This window comes from Dermochelys coriacea, chromosome 8 (genome assembly GCF_009764565.3).
Source record: "Dermochelys coriacea isolate rDerCor1 chromosome 8, rDerCor1.pri.v4, whole genome shotgun sequence".
In the NCBI taxonomy this organism is placed as follows: domain Eukaryota; kingdom Metazoa; phylum Chordata; order Testudines; family Dermochelyidae; genus Dermochelys; species Dermochelys coriacea.
This window is the reverse complement of record NC_050075.1, coordinates 102,844,809-102,860,646: the sequence shown is the minus strand read 5'-3', so window position 1 is coordinate 102,860,646 and position 15,838 is coordinate 102,844,809. Positions and strand designations below refer to the sequence as shown.

Below are 15,838 nucleotides of genomic sequence, written 5' to 3'. Positions count from 1 at the left end.
AGGATTCGGGTAATTATAGGCCAGTCAGTCTGACATCGATCCCAACCAAGATAATGGAGTGACTGATACAGGACTGGATTAATAAAGAATTAAAGCAGGGTAATATAATTAATACCAATCAATATGGGTTTATTTAAAATATACCAAGTTAGTTTGACGGAATCTCTTTTTCTGATGAAATTAAAATTTTGATTGATAAAGGTAACAGCGTTGATGTAATATACATATACTTCTGTTAGGCACCTCTGAGCTAGACCATACATCATCAAAGGAGCCACGCTGATTTGCACCTGCTGAGGATCCATCCCTGTAGGCCCATCTACACTGCAAAATAAAAAAAACAAACAAAAACACGAAAGAGACCATGACATTGCATTGCAGAATCCGTGTCTACATGCTGGGCTCATGCTACTGGGCTAAATATAGCACTGTAGACATGTCTGCTCAGGCTGGAGCTTGGGCTGTGAGATCCAACCCCTTGCCAGGTTTAAGGGTCAATGCTGGAAGTGTCTACACTTCTATTTTAAGCCCTGTAGCATGAACCCCACAAGCCTGAGTCAGTTGACCTGGGCTCTGAGACTTACTGTTGTGGGGTGTTTTTTTTTAAGTGTAGATGTACCCTCGGAGTCTTCATTGTGAGAAGAGACAAAAGAAGGCACTTGATTAGGGCTGGCCAAAACAATCCACATTAATTTCTATGGAAATTTTAGAAAGAAATGAAAGTTTTCTGTTTTGTTCAAATTTGTGTGTGTGGAAATTTTCATTTTTGGGGGGGAAAAATTGAATGAAAGTTTCCATTTCACTTCACATGGAAGTTTTTCATTTTGTTTTGTCTTTTTCAATCCCCTCCCCACAAAATCCATTTCTGATGTTTGGATTTTGATTCCCCTCCTCACCCTTTCTTTCCCTCTCACATGTGTTTCCCCCTCCCCCCCATACACTCTGGAAAATGGAGAGGAGGAGACTTTTAAAAAAGGAGAGAAACTAAGCAAAATCCCATCCCCAACCAAAGGCAGTTAATGTGGTTGAAAAGTCAATGTTCTTTGAAAATATCCTGTGACAAAATTTCCAGCCATGCTCTACCCATGATATCACTTGTGTATAAGTGACACCAGATGCCTGCTAGCACTTGTTTTCTTTGTCTTTGGAAGGCATCTGGTCGCCTTTCAGGTTACTAAGATATCATTGAACAACCTAAAGCATCTGAAATGTGTTAACAAAAAATCTGAGACTGTATCATAGAAGTTTACAAACTGGATCCAACTGGCTCATCTTATCATTTTATCTGGTGCTGTAGATTTTTAATGTACTTATTATTGTAGGCACCATAGTTTCAAGTGCTGCATTATCTAGCCCATGGTTGAGGTTGGTTGCTTTTACGGTAAGGCACAATTCTTTTATTAAGCTACTAACCACTGCTATCAAATGACATTGTAAATCTGACAAAAACAAAGACCTTCAAGCCTGGTTCTACTCCCACAGGGTATATGAAGGGAGGTAAATTTTGAAGTGAGACTTTGTGGGTGGAAGATGGAGCATCTTAATACTGGATTGCACTAGGGAAAGGAGGTTTGTGTACTTTGCTTGCTTAAATGTTTGTTCATCTCACTTTCACAGCAATGGATTATTAAATAATAGTTCTTCTATACCGGATAGATCACATACTTTAGATTTTGCATTGTCCGGTGATAGTTATCCATTCTTCTGACATTGGAAATGTTGTCTTGAACTCTACAGGAGAGAGATTTTGGCAAATGCCTGACCTATTGCTTCTGTTCTCTTTTTCCTCCATCATTGTTGCAGTTCACCGGAAGAGGGAAGGATCTGGACAAGGCTTTGGAATGGAGTAAAAAGTACGCACGTGCCTTCCCCGTGTGGTTTGGGAAATTTGTAGTATTTGTGAGCCTCAACGATGCTGATTATGCTAAGGCTGTATGTGCCAGGGGAGGTAAGAGGTGGTGCATTTTGCCTCTGAATGAGAACAACACACTTGTTATTGAAGTCCTCCAAGGTGTGATTCTGCTGTGAGGCCTGCTGGGAATTGAGTAAGCAAGTGTAAGCTCAGCCCTGATGTATGGCTGCAGCCTTCTGCCTTTTCTCCTTGGGGTTATGGGCTAAGTTCCCTTCAAACCGCTTGGCCGCACAGCAACCTATCAAGGGCCACGCAGGCGCTCAGGGCTGTGGCAGAGAGAAATGCCTCTCCCCCAGCCCCGGAGCTGCTGTGGTGGGGAGAGGCGCCTCTCCCCGCAAGCCCAGTGCTGCTGCAGGGAGAGAGAGCTGGGGGGAGTCCTCTCTCCTGACCGCAGCCCCAGGGCAGCCTGCACCCCAAACCCCTCATCCCTGGCCCCACCCCAGAGCCCACACCAACAGCCGGAGCCCTCACTTCCCACACTCCAACCCTCTGTCCCAGCCCTGACTCCCCTCCCGCACCCTGAACCCCTCATTCCTGGACCCAGCCCTGATCCCCCCCGCACCCTGAACCCCCTCATTTCTGGTCACAACCAAGAGTCCACACCCTGAGCCAGAGCCCTCACCCCCCACCAACCTGCCAACCCTCTGCCCCAGCCCTGAGCCACCTCCTACACTCTGAACCTCTCGGCCCCACCCCCACCACACATCACTTCCATATTGGGGCACATAACAAGATTCATTCTGCACATGCATGGGAAAATGTGGGAACATTTGTTATGGGTATTCAGTTCACCTATAAGGGCGCCTGGTACTTCCATCCAAGGAAACCCCTCCTAGTGCAGAGAACATAGGGGGCTTGTCCCTTCAGAAAATATTTCACACACAATATCATAAAGAGGAGTGTCAGTTAGAGCACACACAAATAAAATAGCTATCACAATTCCCAGGTAATAAAACAGTATATATTGATTAGGTATGCGGAAATGAGGCTAAGGGACAAAGGAAAAAGGGATCAGGATAATAAAAGACAAAAACAACAATATATAAAATCCACCCCTTCCAACATATACAGCCACTAAAAGCCACCCTTTGGGCCCAGCACCTGCCTAGGTAAATAGTGAATTAAGAATCATCCTTTGATTGGTGTTGCAGCACTGAAGTTGGTGGCTGGCTTAAAACAAAACAGCAGAATAAATAAATAAGGATGTTCTTATGAAGTATCCACCCCAAGAATGGCCAGATCATCCTTGTTGCTCTCTGGTCCGGATTCCAATGTGCAGGTAGGTTGGCTCTTGGTAACCCGACCATGACTCTCCACATTACTCCACATTGAGTGTCCCAAAAATCCCATAAAATCCTCCCTTGGATAGGAATGTGGAGGGCTGAAAGGTCCTCCCTGGCTGTGATGTTTCTCTCCCTGCTACACTCCAAACACAGCCAAAAAACTGAAAGTAAAATCAAACATCCTGTCTCGCAGTGCTGCCTCATTTTGGCTGGTTCTGGTTGTGTGGCTAGCCAGTCTGTCTCCTCTGCCACCAACTGCTGCCGCGATTCAGGGGCAAGTCCGGTAGATGCTCAGTGTAGCATTTCAGAAGCACCCTTTCCAAAGGAGTTACACGAGGAGAGTTAGGGGAGGTAACAGGTGAGGATGGATGATTTTATGTATGTGTTTATAGAGGGTTGAGCAGTGAGGTAGCAAAAATTGCAAATTACAAAAAGAAAAGGAGTACTTGTGGCACCTTAGCGACTAAGAAATTTATTTGAGCATAAGCTTTCGTGAGCTACAGCTCACTTCATTGGAAGTGAGCTGTAGCTCACGAAAGCTTATGCTCAAATAAATTTGTTAGTCTCTAAGGTGCCACAAGTACTCCTTTTCTTTTGCGAATACAGACTAACATGGCTGCTACTCTGAAATTTGCAAATTACAGTTATTTAAGTTAGTCAAAACTAAATCAGGCTGTGAGACACTTCAAATGGACCCAACCAAGCTAACTGAATGGGCAACACAATAGCAGATGCAACATATTGTTGTTAAATGCAAATTAATGCATATTGGACAGAAAAAAAATGAACTATTCATACACCTTCCAGGGTTCTAACTTAAGTGTATCACAGAGCAATCTACACTATGGGCTCCATTTTATCTCCTCTCTCTCCACTGCTGAAGTCCCTTCTTTGGCTGCTTCTGCCTCTGTCGGCTGGAGTCTCTGGCTGGCTTCTCTGCAGTTTTGCAGTAACAATAATAGCAACTTCAGCTTTCCAGGGAGCTCCATCCATTCTGAGTTTTTCAAACACAATGTCTCAGAGAGATCCCTAGTCCCAGATAGAAAATGTGAAACTATCCAATGACCATGGGTCTGTATACAACCACATATTGCTACCCAGCTCTGAAGTACTGCAAGGGTATTTCTCTACCATAGAAAAAAAATTTCTTGGAGACTTGCATGCTGTACCTCTACCTGCCCTGTGTGTCTATTTATATAGGGCTACATAAAAAGAACACAGTAGCTAGGATTCAGAGTAGCAGCCGTGTTAGTCTGTATTCGCAAAAAAGAAAAGGAGTACTTGTGGCATCTTAGAGACTAACAAATTTATTTGAGCATAAGCTTTCATGAGCTACAGCTCACTTCATCATGAGCTACAGCTCACTTTTAGCATATCCAGAGACAATAAACCGTTCTGAACTGTGATGGGGGAGAAGGTTGCGGGGGACGAGGGTTCACAGTGTTAGTACAAATGGTCCTTTTATTTTAACGATATAGGCTGGCCCTGTACAATGTTCCTATTCAGCTCTAGACCTACAGTATCCTTGGTCATTGTAGTCTTGTGTCTCTTCTTCATGCAGAGATTTCACATTGTGCTTAGTTATTTATTATATGCCGTTCCCCCATTATTTTAATATCCCAGAGATAAAGCACAGAGGGGGAGCAACTTTCCTTTCTATATTATGGTACGACAGGGGGTTACAGTTCAGGGCTAGTTGCACCTCTGTCCCCTCTTCTGAATGTATCCCTTTCCAGGTGGCTTCAAGCCTTCACCTCTAGGGCAGAATCCTGTGATTCTCCCACTCTTAGACCAGGTACTAGACTGTATCACCCTGTGTACAAACTGTGCTTATTCCAACAGATCCTACTGGACTCGGTACCTACAGTTCTTCCCTCTGGGATCTAGAGGCCAGCAGGGGATAGAAGATCCAAACCAGCCTTCTTAAACAAAGTATTGTTTAGTCCTAAGAGTAGAAACACAGTATGGCAAGGGAAAAGGTTTCTAAAACAACAAAAGGCCTATATGTATGTTCATCTTACCCTCCTTGCCTTGGTAGGCACTCTAGGCAGCCTAAGGTTTGGTGGGCAGTTTCTCCCCCTTAACCATCAGCTAAACCCATCTCCCCCTTCCTAGGGTGATTCAACCCTGGGGAGTGGAGATAACATATCACCGTTACGAGTCCCAGGTGAAGTGAGCTGTAGCTCACGAAAGCTTATACTCAAATAAATGTGTTAGTCTCTAAGGTGCCACAAGTCCTCCTTTTCTTTTTGCGAATACAGACTAACACGGCTGCTACTCTGAAAGGTGTGTGTTAGTGAGCTCTTATCCGGACTACTGTCTGTCTTCCTGGGTGGTTTCCCTGAACAAAGCTCAGACAAACGTATGGAGCCCATAGTATTCTAAGGGCTTGTCTAGATGGTGAGTTAGTGCTTGGCAAGCTGGGCTGTAAATCTACAGTGCGTTAGCGTGCTGCACATTAACTAAAAACAATTCTTAGTGGAGAGCAGGTCAACATGTGCTAGGGAACTTTTAGCACATAGTTGCACCATCCAGATGGACCATTAGTGCATGGCATGCTAGGAACGCCTCAGTGTACTGCACACTAGCTCACCATCTAGACAAACCCATAGATTAGAGGCAACTCCACACCCATTACTATAGGTCTGCAGACAGGCTGTCTAGGGATATGAATGACCAATGTAATCAATCAATGTGAACCAAACCACTAACACAAAGCTTTTTTTCTCTCCCAATCACGATTTTGCAGATCCCAAGGATAATATTTTCTATCGCTACGTACTCCCATGGATTGGTATGTATAGTCTTGCTTTTAGCCATCAATAATGATACGGAGAAGCTACTCCACCAGCTGAGTCCTTGTGTTTCCATGATTGCAAAGCAAGGCAGTTTCAGATTGTTTCAATACATAAAACTTCCCGGGGCAACTTCATCCCTTATTCTGACTATTCATGTTTATTACAATAGTGCCTAAGGCAGGGCCAACTGTGTGAGGGGCCTCATTGTGCCGGCACTATACAAACAGAGTGTGAGATGGGATGGAGCTGTTCAAATGAGTAGAATTACAACATGTCTCCCTGCTTTTGGGTCTCCCTGCTTTTGCTCTCCTGCCTTAATGGTTTGTTTAGCAGCTGTCTGAAGTGTTTATGTTGTCTGGGATTTTTAAGACTTTCATTCTTTAATTCATTTTCATTTTAAAAGCTATACAGTGTATTAAACATTAAAAGTAGCTTGCAGAGGAGTTGATTTACTGCAGCAATTGCCTCTCTAGTGATGGTCACTCTGACCCAGAGGCGTTCTGCCTCTTCTTGCCACTCAGCCTGCTAGCCAGGTCATGGTTTGGTCACACCCCTTCTGGGGTGAGAGAAAGTCCAACAAAGTCCGGTGTCCTTACGTCTGGTCCTCGGTCCCAAATCTCAGCGTCAGTGTCCACTCCTTATACCCTTTCCCCAGGGCTTTAAATCAGCCTGATCCCCGTATGTCAGGGGCTTCAAGCCACCTTCCCAGTAGCTAATAGGGGAACCCAGATCCACCATCTACACTGGGCTCCAGGCCAGGAACCCTGGGATAAGCAGCCAAGGTATGCTCCCTCAGACACCTTGCTGCTGCCTCCCTGGACTCCTTCCTGCCTTTTTCTCAGTCCCTTCTTCGGTTCTTTGTAACAATCAGCTCCTCCCACGGTTTCTCCCCAAGAGGCCCAGTTCCTGCCCTTGCGTCAGGGTCAACCATAGGAGCTTGTTCCAATCACGTGTCTTACCCCCACCCTCCACCCATAGGCTTTGTCCTCACCCTGAAGGAATCTTCTTGCTCCCCTCAGGTCTCTCTGCTCTCTATTACGAAAAGGGTGACTGCAGTCTTACAATAGGCTAATGGTACCAGGGGAAAGCCTGTAATAGGGTAGTGATGGGAAAACCCAGTTACCTTTCCACCTTGGAGATAAATATTTACATGAAAATGAGATTTTTGTAAGACATTTACCTTGAAACGAGCAAACAGGATAAAACATAGTGATTGGGGGTGAGGGTGCGAGGGAGATGCTGAGGTTTGGTTTGGAGACACATTCAGAAGCTGCTTATCTGAACCTCTTTCACTTAGAAGAAAGTCAGGCTGGAGATTTTGCAAGAAGAAACTACCTCATTAGAGTCTGGTCCGTTCTTCCAGTTGAGCCAGAAATACCAGGTGCGCAGCATTCCCCAAACTTGAACTGCGTAGCTAGTAATACTGTTGATCGTGGACCCAAATTACTTGAGGCTTAGGCATTGATACAGAAATAATCAGATTGCATTGACTAATAGGCTGAATTTTTTTAATTTGGAACTTTTTTCAATGAGAAAAAGACCTTTCTTAAATGAAAATTTTTGTGGATATATAAGTGGGTTTTCTTGAAATTTTCTGAATTTTTGACAAAGCCCCGAAACCAAAAACATTTCATTTTTCAAAACTGGAAACCTACTCCTTTTTTAATTGTAGGGGTTTTGGTTGTCCCCCCCCTTTTCTTTCAGTTTTTCTCTGCATCCCCTCCTTTTCACTGGAAAAAAGAGTGGAAATGGGGAAAAACACTAAATCTCCAAAAACCAAAAAATGGTTTTGGAAAAGCAAACATTTTCCTGTTATCAGTTTCCATTTTTTCTTCAAAATAAATCAAAAGATTTTGAATATTTTTTGCAAGGAATGTAGAAAAAACTAAATTATCCCCCCGTCTCCTCTCCCCCCGCCCCCCAAATACCACTTTTCTGAGCAGCTCCCTTCTCTAGTGACGTAAATCATCTGATCTTTGTTGCCTGTGTTTCTCTAGGGAAAGGATTACTGACCTTACAAGGGCGAAAGTGGTTCCAGCATCGTAAACTGCTGACTCCTGGATTTCACTATGGGGTTTTGAAACCTTATGTGTCATTGATCACCAAATCTACTCAAGTGATGCTGGTAGGAACTGCTGTTGCTATTATCATCACCAGTACTTGGTTCTTTTCCAACTTTTACGCTAAAGGCAAAGCCTCTCTTGCCATTTCTTCGCTGTTTTCTTGGAATCTCTGCCTGCATGATGTACTATTTGAAGGACATATAGAGCAATTCACTTATGTCTTGAATGCTATGACATAATTTACACTTGTGTAACATGTTACCAGATCAGAATTCTCCACTCACTCACAATGGTGGTAGCATTTTACATCTTCTCTGCACTCACTTTGAACAAACATAAATCACTAGAGAGCTAGTATAGCAAGCCCTACATCATCCTCTCAACACACACCCTTGAAACCCCAGCATGGAGGTGGGGATGTTCAGAGGGAGTTTTCCAGAGAGCATCTGTGTTCCAGCAGTCCTCTGCTGCTAGTATAGTTCTTTGGGATATGTTCCAGTTGAAAGCAAGTTAGAGCTGCCCTGAGTCTATATGTCAAACCAGACCCAGGATCAGGGGAGTGCACTGGCTCCGTGCTGCAGACGAATGTGAACCCCCCTCACAGGCCCCTTCCAATCTACTCTGGGGGGAAATTCCCTCCCAACCCCAAACCAGGCAGTCAGTATAACTCTGAATGCATGAGAAAGTCAAACCAGCCAGGCATCTAGAAAGAGGATTCTCTGTACCACCTCAGAGCACTGGTCCACCCTGTCCAATGTCCTGTCCCAAGCAGTGGCCAGTCCAATAAGTACCAATTCACAGCGTTAAGTTGCCTCTCAGCCTTCTCTTTGATAAGCTGAGTGGGCTGAGCTCCTTAGGTCTCACATTGGAAAGCTTGTTTTCCAGCTCCCAGGTCATTTTTGTGGCCTTTATTTTGAACTGTTTGACTAATACCTGAGTTTTTTGTTCTCACTCTTCCCTTTCTGTCTGCTCGCCTTTGCCTTAGTTTTCCTGTTTCCCCTTATGAATAACTTTTTCCTGCCTTCTTCCATATAAATCGGCCCTCTGCCCTCCTCCATTTCTTCCTCTTCCCCCTTCCTTTCTCCCCCAATTCGCTTCCACTGGGCCCTACATTCTCCTCGTGTCAGGGGACCAGTGTGGGTCCAAGGTGCCGCTTAGCTTCGGGGCAGCAGTGCCCGGGCAGTGGGAATCTAAGAGGGCGCCTTTTCTAGCAGGAGTAAGTAGTGAGAGTCTCAGGAGTCTCCCTCTTTTTGGAGGTAGCCGTGCCTAGTGACAGGAGTCCAGAGGGCTGCCTTCTCTGGCAGTGGTAGCGCCTAGTGGCAATAGACCAAGCAGCTGCCCTCTCTGGCAGTGGTATGGCCCAGTGGCAAGTGCAGGGCGGGGAGGGGAACCCAGGCCCATCCTACTACACCATGTTCTGAACCAGGCCCTTCAAAACCCATTACCCCATTGCAGGGTTCAGGTCTCCATATCCCCAAGCACGTCCCCCAGGTCGCTTTCTACCCTTCATCCTTACTCTGGTATCTCCTCCGCTGGTTGCAGTGTATCATCCCCTTCAGTCCCTATGGTGAACTGCGCTTCCGTGGTGTAGTCAGGATTCTCAGCCTTGGAGGTCTGTAGTCCTGTTGGCTTCTCAGCAGAAGCTTGCAGTGCATGTCCGCTTTCCTCCTCAGGCAGCCCAGACTGGGCTAAGCTGCTTCCTTTTATATGCTCCCTCTGCTGGGAGTGTGCCCAGCATGGGCGAGGGGGAGTGGCCTCTTGGGCCCAAAGCAGTTTGTTAATTCCTGTGTCACCAGTGCGGGGTTGCTACACCCGATCACACCTCCTCTGCTAAATTCCCCCCAACTCACCCTCCGGAGTAATCAGGACGGGGGAAAGAAGTTCACAGGGCCCTCTTGTATCCTGGTACTATTAACCCCCACTATTCAAAAATCATAATCAGGCCAGTCAAGATCATAAGATTGGATTAACACTCATGAGATTAAAATAATAATAATAAACACTGTGAATCTTTGAATGAATCCAAGGCCAGAAGGCACCATTAGATCACTTAATCTGACCTCCTGTAGAAAATAGGCATAGAATTTCATCCCATTCCTCTGGTATTGAGCCCCGTAATTTTTGTTTGGCTAAAGCATCTCTTCCAGAAAGACACTCAGTTTGGATCTGAAGACATCAAGAGATGGAGAAGGCACCATTTCCCTTGTTCCCAGAGTTAATCACTATCACAGTTAAAAAATGTGTGACTTAGTTCTGATCTGAATTTGTTTGGCTTTAGCTTCCAGCCATTGGTAAACTGGATTCTTTTTATTTGCCCTCTGGTCTCTGAACTCTTTTGAGTGCACTTGGGCAACATTTTCAAGCCTTTTTCTGTAATCATGAGAGCTAGAAGTTTTCTTGTTTAAAAATGAAAGCTGAAATTCTCATGCACGCACATGACTCCAGGAGCTGGCGCTTTAAGAGAAACACCAAAAATCATGATACGCATAATAAAATCATGAGTGCTGACAATACTAGTTCTCTTGATCCTTTAACTGGGATGTGGAGGAGAAGGTGGTGGTGGTTCAGGAGCTCTCTTCTGTCTTCCTCTTGGAGTTGGTAGGTGGTAAGGTTAAGAACATAAGAAGAACATCAAGTGATCCATCCCGTGTCACCCATTCCCAACTTCTGGCAAACAGAGGCTAGGGACATCATCCCTATCCATCCTGGTTAAGAGCCATTGATGGACCTAGCCCCCAGGAATTTATCTAGTTCTTTTTTGAATCCTGTTATAATCTCGGCCTTCACACCATCCCTTGGAAATGAGTTCCACAGTTGACTGTGCATTTTGCTTGTTTTAAACTGCCCCCTATTAATTTCATTTGGTGACCCCTAGTTCTTGTGTTATGAGAAGGAGTAATTTATTTACTTTCTCCACACCAGTCATGATTTTATAGATCTCCATTGTATCCATCTTAATTGTTTCTTTTCCAAGCTGAAAAGTCCCAGTTTTATTAATCTCTTCTCATACGGCAGCCATTCCATACCACTAATCATTTTTGTTGCCCTTTTCTGAACCTTTTCAAATCCAATATATCTTTTTTGAGATGGGGCAACCACATCTGCAGGCAGTATTCAAGATGTGGGTGTACCATGGATTTATATAGAGGGAATAGGATATTTTCTGTCTTATTATTTATTCCTTTCTTAATGATTCCAAACATTCTGTTTGTTTTTTTGATGACCGCTGCACATTGGGTGGATGTTTTCAGAGAACTCCACAATGACTCCAAGATCTCTTTCTTGAATGGTAACAGCTAATTTAGACCCATCATTTTATATGTATAGTTGGGATTATGTTTTCCCAGGTGTCTGATTTTACATTTATCAACATTGAATTTCATCTCTCATTTTGTTGCCCAGTCACCCAGTTTTGTGAGATCCTTTTGTAGCTCTTTGCAGTCTGCATTGGACTTAACTATCTTGGGTAGTTTTTGCAAAAAGAAAAAGAGTACTTGTGGCACCTTAGAGACTAACAAATTTATTAGTCTCTAAGGTGCCACAAGTACTCCTTTTCTTTTTGCGAATACAGACTAACACGGCTGCTACTCTGAAACCTTGGGTAGTTTTGTATCATCTGCAAATTTTGCCATCTCACTGTTTACCCCTTTTTTCAGATCATTTATGAATATGTTGAATAGGACTGGTCCCAGTACAGACCCCTGGGGGACACCACTATTTACCTCTCTCCATTCTGAAAACTGACCTTTATTCCTACCCTTTGTTTCCTATCTTTAACCAGTTACCAATCCATAACAGGACCTTTCCTGTTATCCCATGACAGCTTACCTCACTTAAAAGCCTTTGGTGATGGACCTTGTCAAAGGCTTTCTGAAAATTTAAGTACACTATATCCACTGGATCCCCTTGGTCCACATGCTTGTTGACCCCCTCAAAGAATTCTAGTAGATTGATGAGGCATGATTTCCCTTTACAAAAACCACGTTGACTCTTCTCCAACAAATTATGTTAATCTTTGTGTCTGACAATTTTGTTCTTTACTATAGTTTCAACCAGTTTGCCCGGTATTGAAGTTAGGCTTACTGGCCTGTAATTGCCGGGGTCACCTCTGGAGCCCTTTTTAAAAATTGGCATCACATTAGCTATTCTCCAGTCATTTGGTACAGAAGCTGATTTAAATGATAGGTTACATGTCACAGTTCGTAGTTTTGCAATTTCACATTTGAGTTCCTTCAGAACTCTTGGGTGAATACTATCTGGTCCTGGTGACTTATTACTGTTTAGTTTATCAATTTGTTCCAAAACCTCCTCTAATGACACCTCAATCTGGAATAGTTCCTCAGATTTGTTACCTAAAAAGATTGGCTCAGGTTTGGGAATCTCCCTCACATTCTCAGCCGAGAAGACTGATGCAAAGATTTCATTTAGTTTCTCCGCAATGGCTTTACTATCCTTGAGTGCTCCATGGTTTCCATATAAACTGCGGCATGGAGGAAACCATTTGCAGGACTACAACTTTTATTCTTTCTACAAAATTCAGGAACTCTGCTACATATTTTTGAACAGCATCTATTGGCACCTAATCTATTTACTAACTACTTACATTTCTACAGACATCTATCTTTTATAGAGCACTCCTGTAACAGTAAGGGGGAGAATTCATGGACAAGAGGCTATAGAGGGTGCCTTTCCTCCCATTGGGAGTTACTACTGCTGCACCTAGTGTCCAGAAGGCCGGGAGCACAACAAACTCCCCTGCTAGGCGTTCTGCTACTCCCACTTCAGATTCCCCTGACTGGTGAGTCCTTACCGCATCAGTTAAGGACAAGGGGGAGCACTGGTGAGCAGAGTCTCCCCATGCTGAGGAGAAAAGAAGGGGATCTCTTTCGCTGCTTTCCCCAGAAAAATGAGAGACAAAGCTGGAAATGTAGGCTGGGAAAGCTGGAAAAGAACTTGAAATCTAAATACGCTGTAGTAGTATTATCAACACATTTGACTCACATTGGAGACAGGGGAAAGAGAGAAATAATTCTGGTCTCTCCATTATATATCAGGTACAAACACAGATCTCATTTATATTTTGACTTTAAACCCTTCCATTCCCTGCTCCTCCAAAACTAGCTTTGCTAATATTTGATTAACAGAACACTGTGTAGTCCTCCCTTTCCCATATTTCACAGGTAGATTTTAAATTTTAACCACCCAGAAGGTAAATGCAAATGTAACTGATCCCCTTGGGCCAACATGGGGGTTGAACAGCGAACCTTCAGAGTCAAAAGCATGTACTGTAAACAGTCAAGATAAAGGATTACCCCACAAAGTCAGAAGCTGTAGCACAATCATTATACCAATCAGCCACCTGAGGGGGTCAACAACCTACTCTCCCGTGGTGTTAGGTATATCGACTGCTCTGTGTAAGCTCGAAAACTTGTTTCTCTCACTGTGGAAGTTGGTCCAATGAAAGCTATTACTTCATCCACCTTGTTGCTCTAGCATCTAGCAAAGCATTTCTGTCCCATTTCATTTCCCGTCTCCTTCCTGCATTAGGATAAATGGGAACATCTGATCACTCAAGAGAAGTCGGTGGAGCTCTTTGGACATGTCAGCTTGATGACTCTCGACAGCATCTTGAAATGTGCCTTTAGTCACGAGAGCAACTGCCAGATCGACAAGTCAGTACAAGGGGAAGACCTGGGCAAAAATTTTTGGACAAAGAATTTGTTTGCCAAAAAAAGCAGTTTTGGTTGACTCAAAACTATTTGTGAATATGACACAAATAGTCACAAAACTGCTGGAGGAGAAGGGGGCAGAGTGGTGCTGTTGCGATAACCCTCCTCCCACAACCTTTATAACCTTTAGCCCAATGGTTAAGATATCTGAGACTCTGGTTTGAATCCGTCTCTAGAAAATTGATGTTTTTGATTCACTGAAAAGTTTTGGATTCAATTCAATCCAAAGTGAATTTTTTATTTTATTTTTTAGAACTGCCTTCAAACCAAAAAGTCATTTATTCTCCCAGCTCTAACTGGGAGCTTTATGCAATGTTATTTGGATATACTGCTTCCACGAACTCACTGTTTAGTGATAGAATATTGCAACTTTGGGATTCATGGTGACTAAGTTACATCTCTACCACAGGCAGAAAAGTTGTATACTTTGCTAAATGCCATTTAAATCCTTCTACAAACTTTTCTTTCAGGGAGAATTCCTACATCAAATCTGTCTGTGAAATCACCTTTCAGATAAATTACAGGATCTGGTACCTCCCATATCAGATTGATTTCATCTATTGGCTCAGTCGTGATGGACGTCGATTCCAGAAGGCCTGTGACATGGTGCATCTCCAAACAGGTATTTCTCAATGTTCTTGTCACTGTCTTTCTCTGAAACTTGCAGGGAAGGGCTAAAAGCTCTTTAGAGAAAATCTAACGCCCGCTGAAGCCAATGAGAAGTGATCAGTTGACTTCAACAGGCGCCAGATTGGTGCTTTAGTCTCCATGACTCTCAGTTTAGCAACAATGTCTTCTGTTGATCTATAGACATTGTATAGATGTGCAAGCTTCCCACATATTGCACTGCCAAGGTGCCTCACTCCTCTTCTGGGGAGTGCATCTTTAGAGGTGTGAGGGAGGTGCACTCTTCATGGACCCTTGGCTTCTTTGCTGCCATCAAAGGTGTTAGGTGAGGTGGACACCTGGTTGCACCTTCCAGTCATTACCTATCGGGGCTGGATTTGAGGACTGACTTTCCTCTAAATTCAAATTATGCAAACTCAAATTTAGTGAGAAATAACTTTGGAGCCAACTGGGTAATGGAATGAGAGAGATCCCATTCCCTCCCACATAGATACAAGAAAGCACCGAGTAGAGTCCTTCTAACAGGCCTCTGCTTCTGCCCTTCATCCTATGGCACCCATACAGAGTGAATCCTATCATCATCAACATGGAGGATGATGGGGCCAGAAAACCTCACATGTTGAATGATGGCCCTTCACTCTGTTGGTAGAATTAGCAAAGCAATCCAGAGTCTTGAAATATATATTTTTATTGTTCTTTTTCTGAAACAGATAAAGTGATAAAGGAGAGGAAGAAATCCCTCAAGGATGAGCGAGAACTTGAAAAGATCCAGAAGAAGAGACACCTGGACTTCCTGGATATTCTTCTGTGTGCCAAGGTAGGTACAGAAGAACCTTGGTTATTTCTCATATCTCGTGAATGAGTGTGTGTAAGTCTGTTAGACAAAAAAAAATCTCACATTGATTTTTCCATTTTGTAACAGTGTAGTTCCCTAGCTGGGTTGGGCTAAAAGTGAATTTTCTCCAGCATCAGTTAATTTCTGGAGCAAGTTCTTTGAGGATTCCACATCCTTCAACTTCCTTTGTTTATAGGTATTGTGATACAGTTCCTCCCCTGCCTTGGTGGGTCCTGCGCTTATTGGTGGATTTTCTCACCTCAGAGGTTCCCGGTGGCTCTTAGTTTTGCCACTTTCGTGGTTCAAATCTGCCGTTCGCTCAGTCAGCCTCATCACTGGCCAGCATGGGGAAAGGAAGAAGAACAATCCCCGCAGTCTCTGCTGATCCACCGAGTGGATCGGGGAACAGGCCAGAGATCTTCCCCTCTGGTGGAAACCACAGTCCAGGTCAACTCCTCCGGTATCAAGTAGGGAGTTGGCGGGTGGAGGGATGGGGGAACCTGGGCCCGCCCTCTACTCCCGGTTCCAGCCCAGGGCCCTGTGGATTGCAGCTGTCTACAGTGCCTCCTGTAACAGCTGCGTGACAGCTAC

General features: G+C 44.0%; 1 protein-coding gene across 1 annotated transcript in view; it reads left to right on the top strand.

Annotated features, from left to right (window-relative positions):
• Positions 1-15,838, top strand: part of LOC119860006 (cytochrome P450 4B1-like) — a 49,243-nt gene that overhangs the window by 14,856 nt on the left and 18,549 nt on the right. The window contains exons 2-7 of the mRNA XM_038413056.2: positions 1,804-1,948; positions 5,945-5,989; positions 7,991-8,118; positions 13,604-13,728; positions 14,256-14,407; positions 15,123-15,229. Of these exons, the coding sequence (XP_038268984.1) occupies positions 1,804-1,948; positions 5,945-5,989; positions 7,991-8,118; positions 13,604-13,728; positions 14,256-14,407; positions 15,123-15,229 (702 nt within the window). The remainder of the gene's footprint in view (positions 1-1,803; positions 1,949-5,944; positions 5,990-7,990; positions 8,119-13,603; positions 13,729-14,255; positions 14,408-15,122; positions 15,230-15,838) is intronic.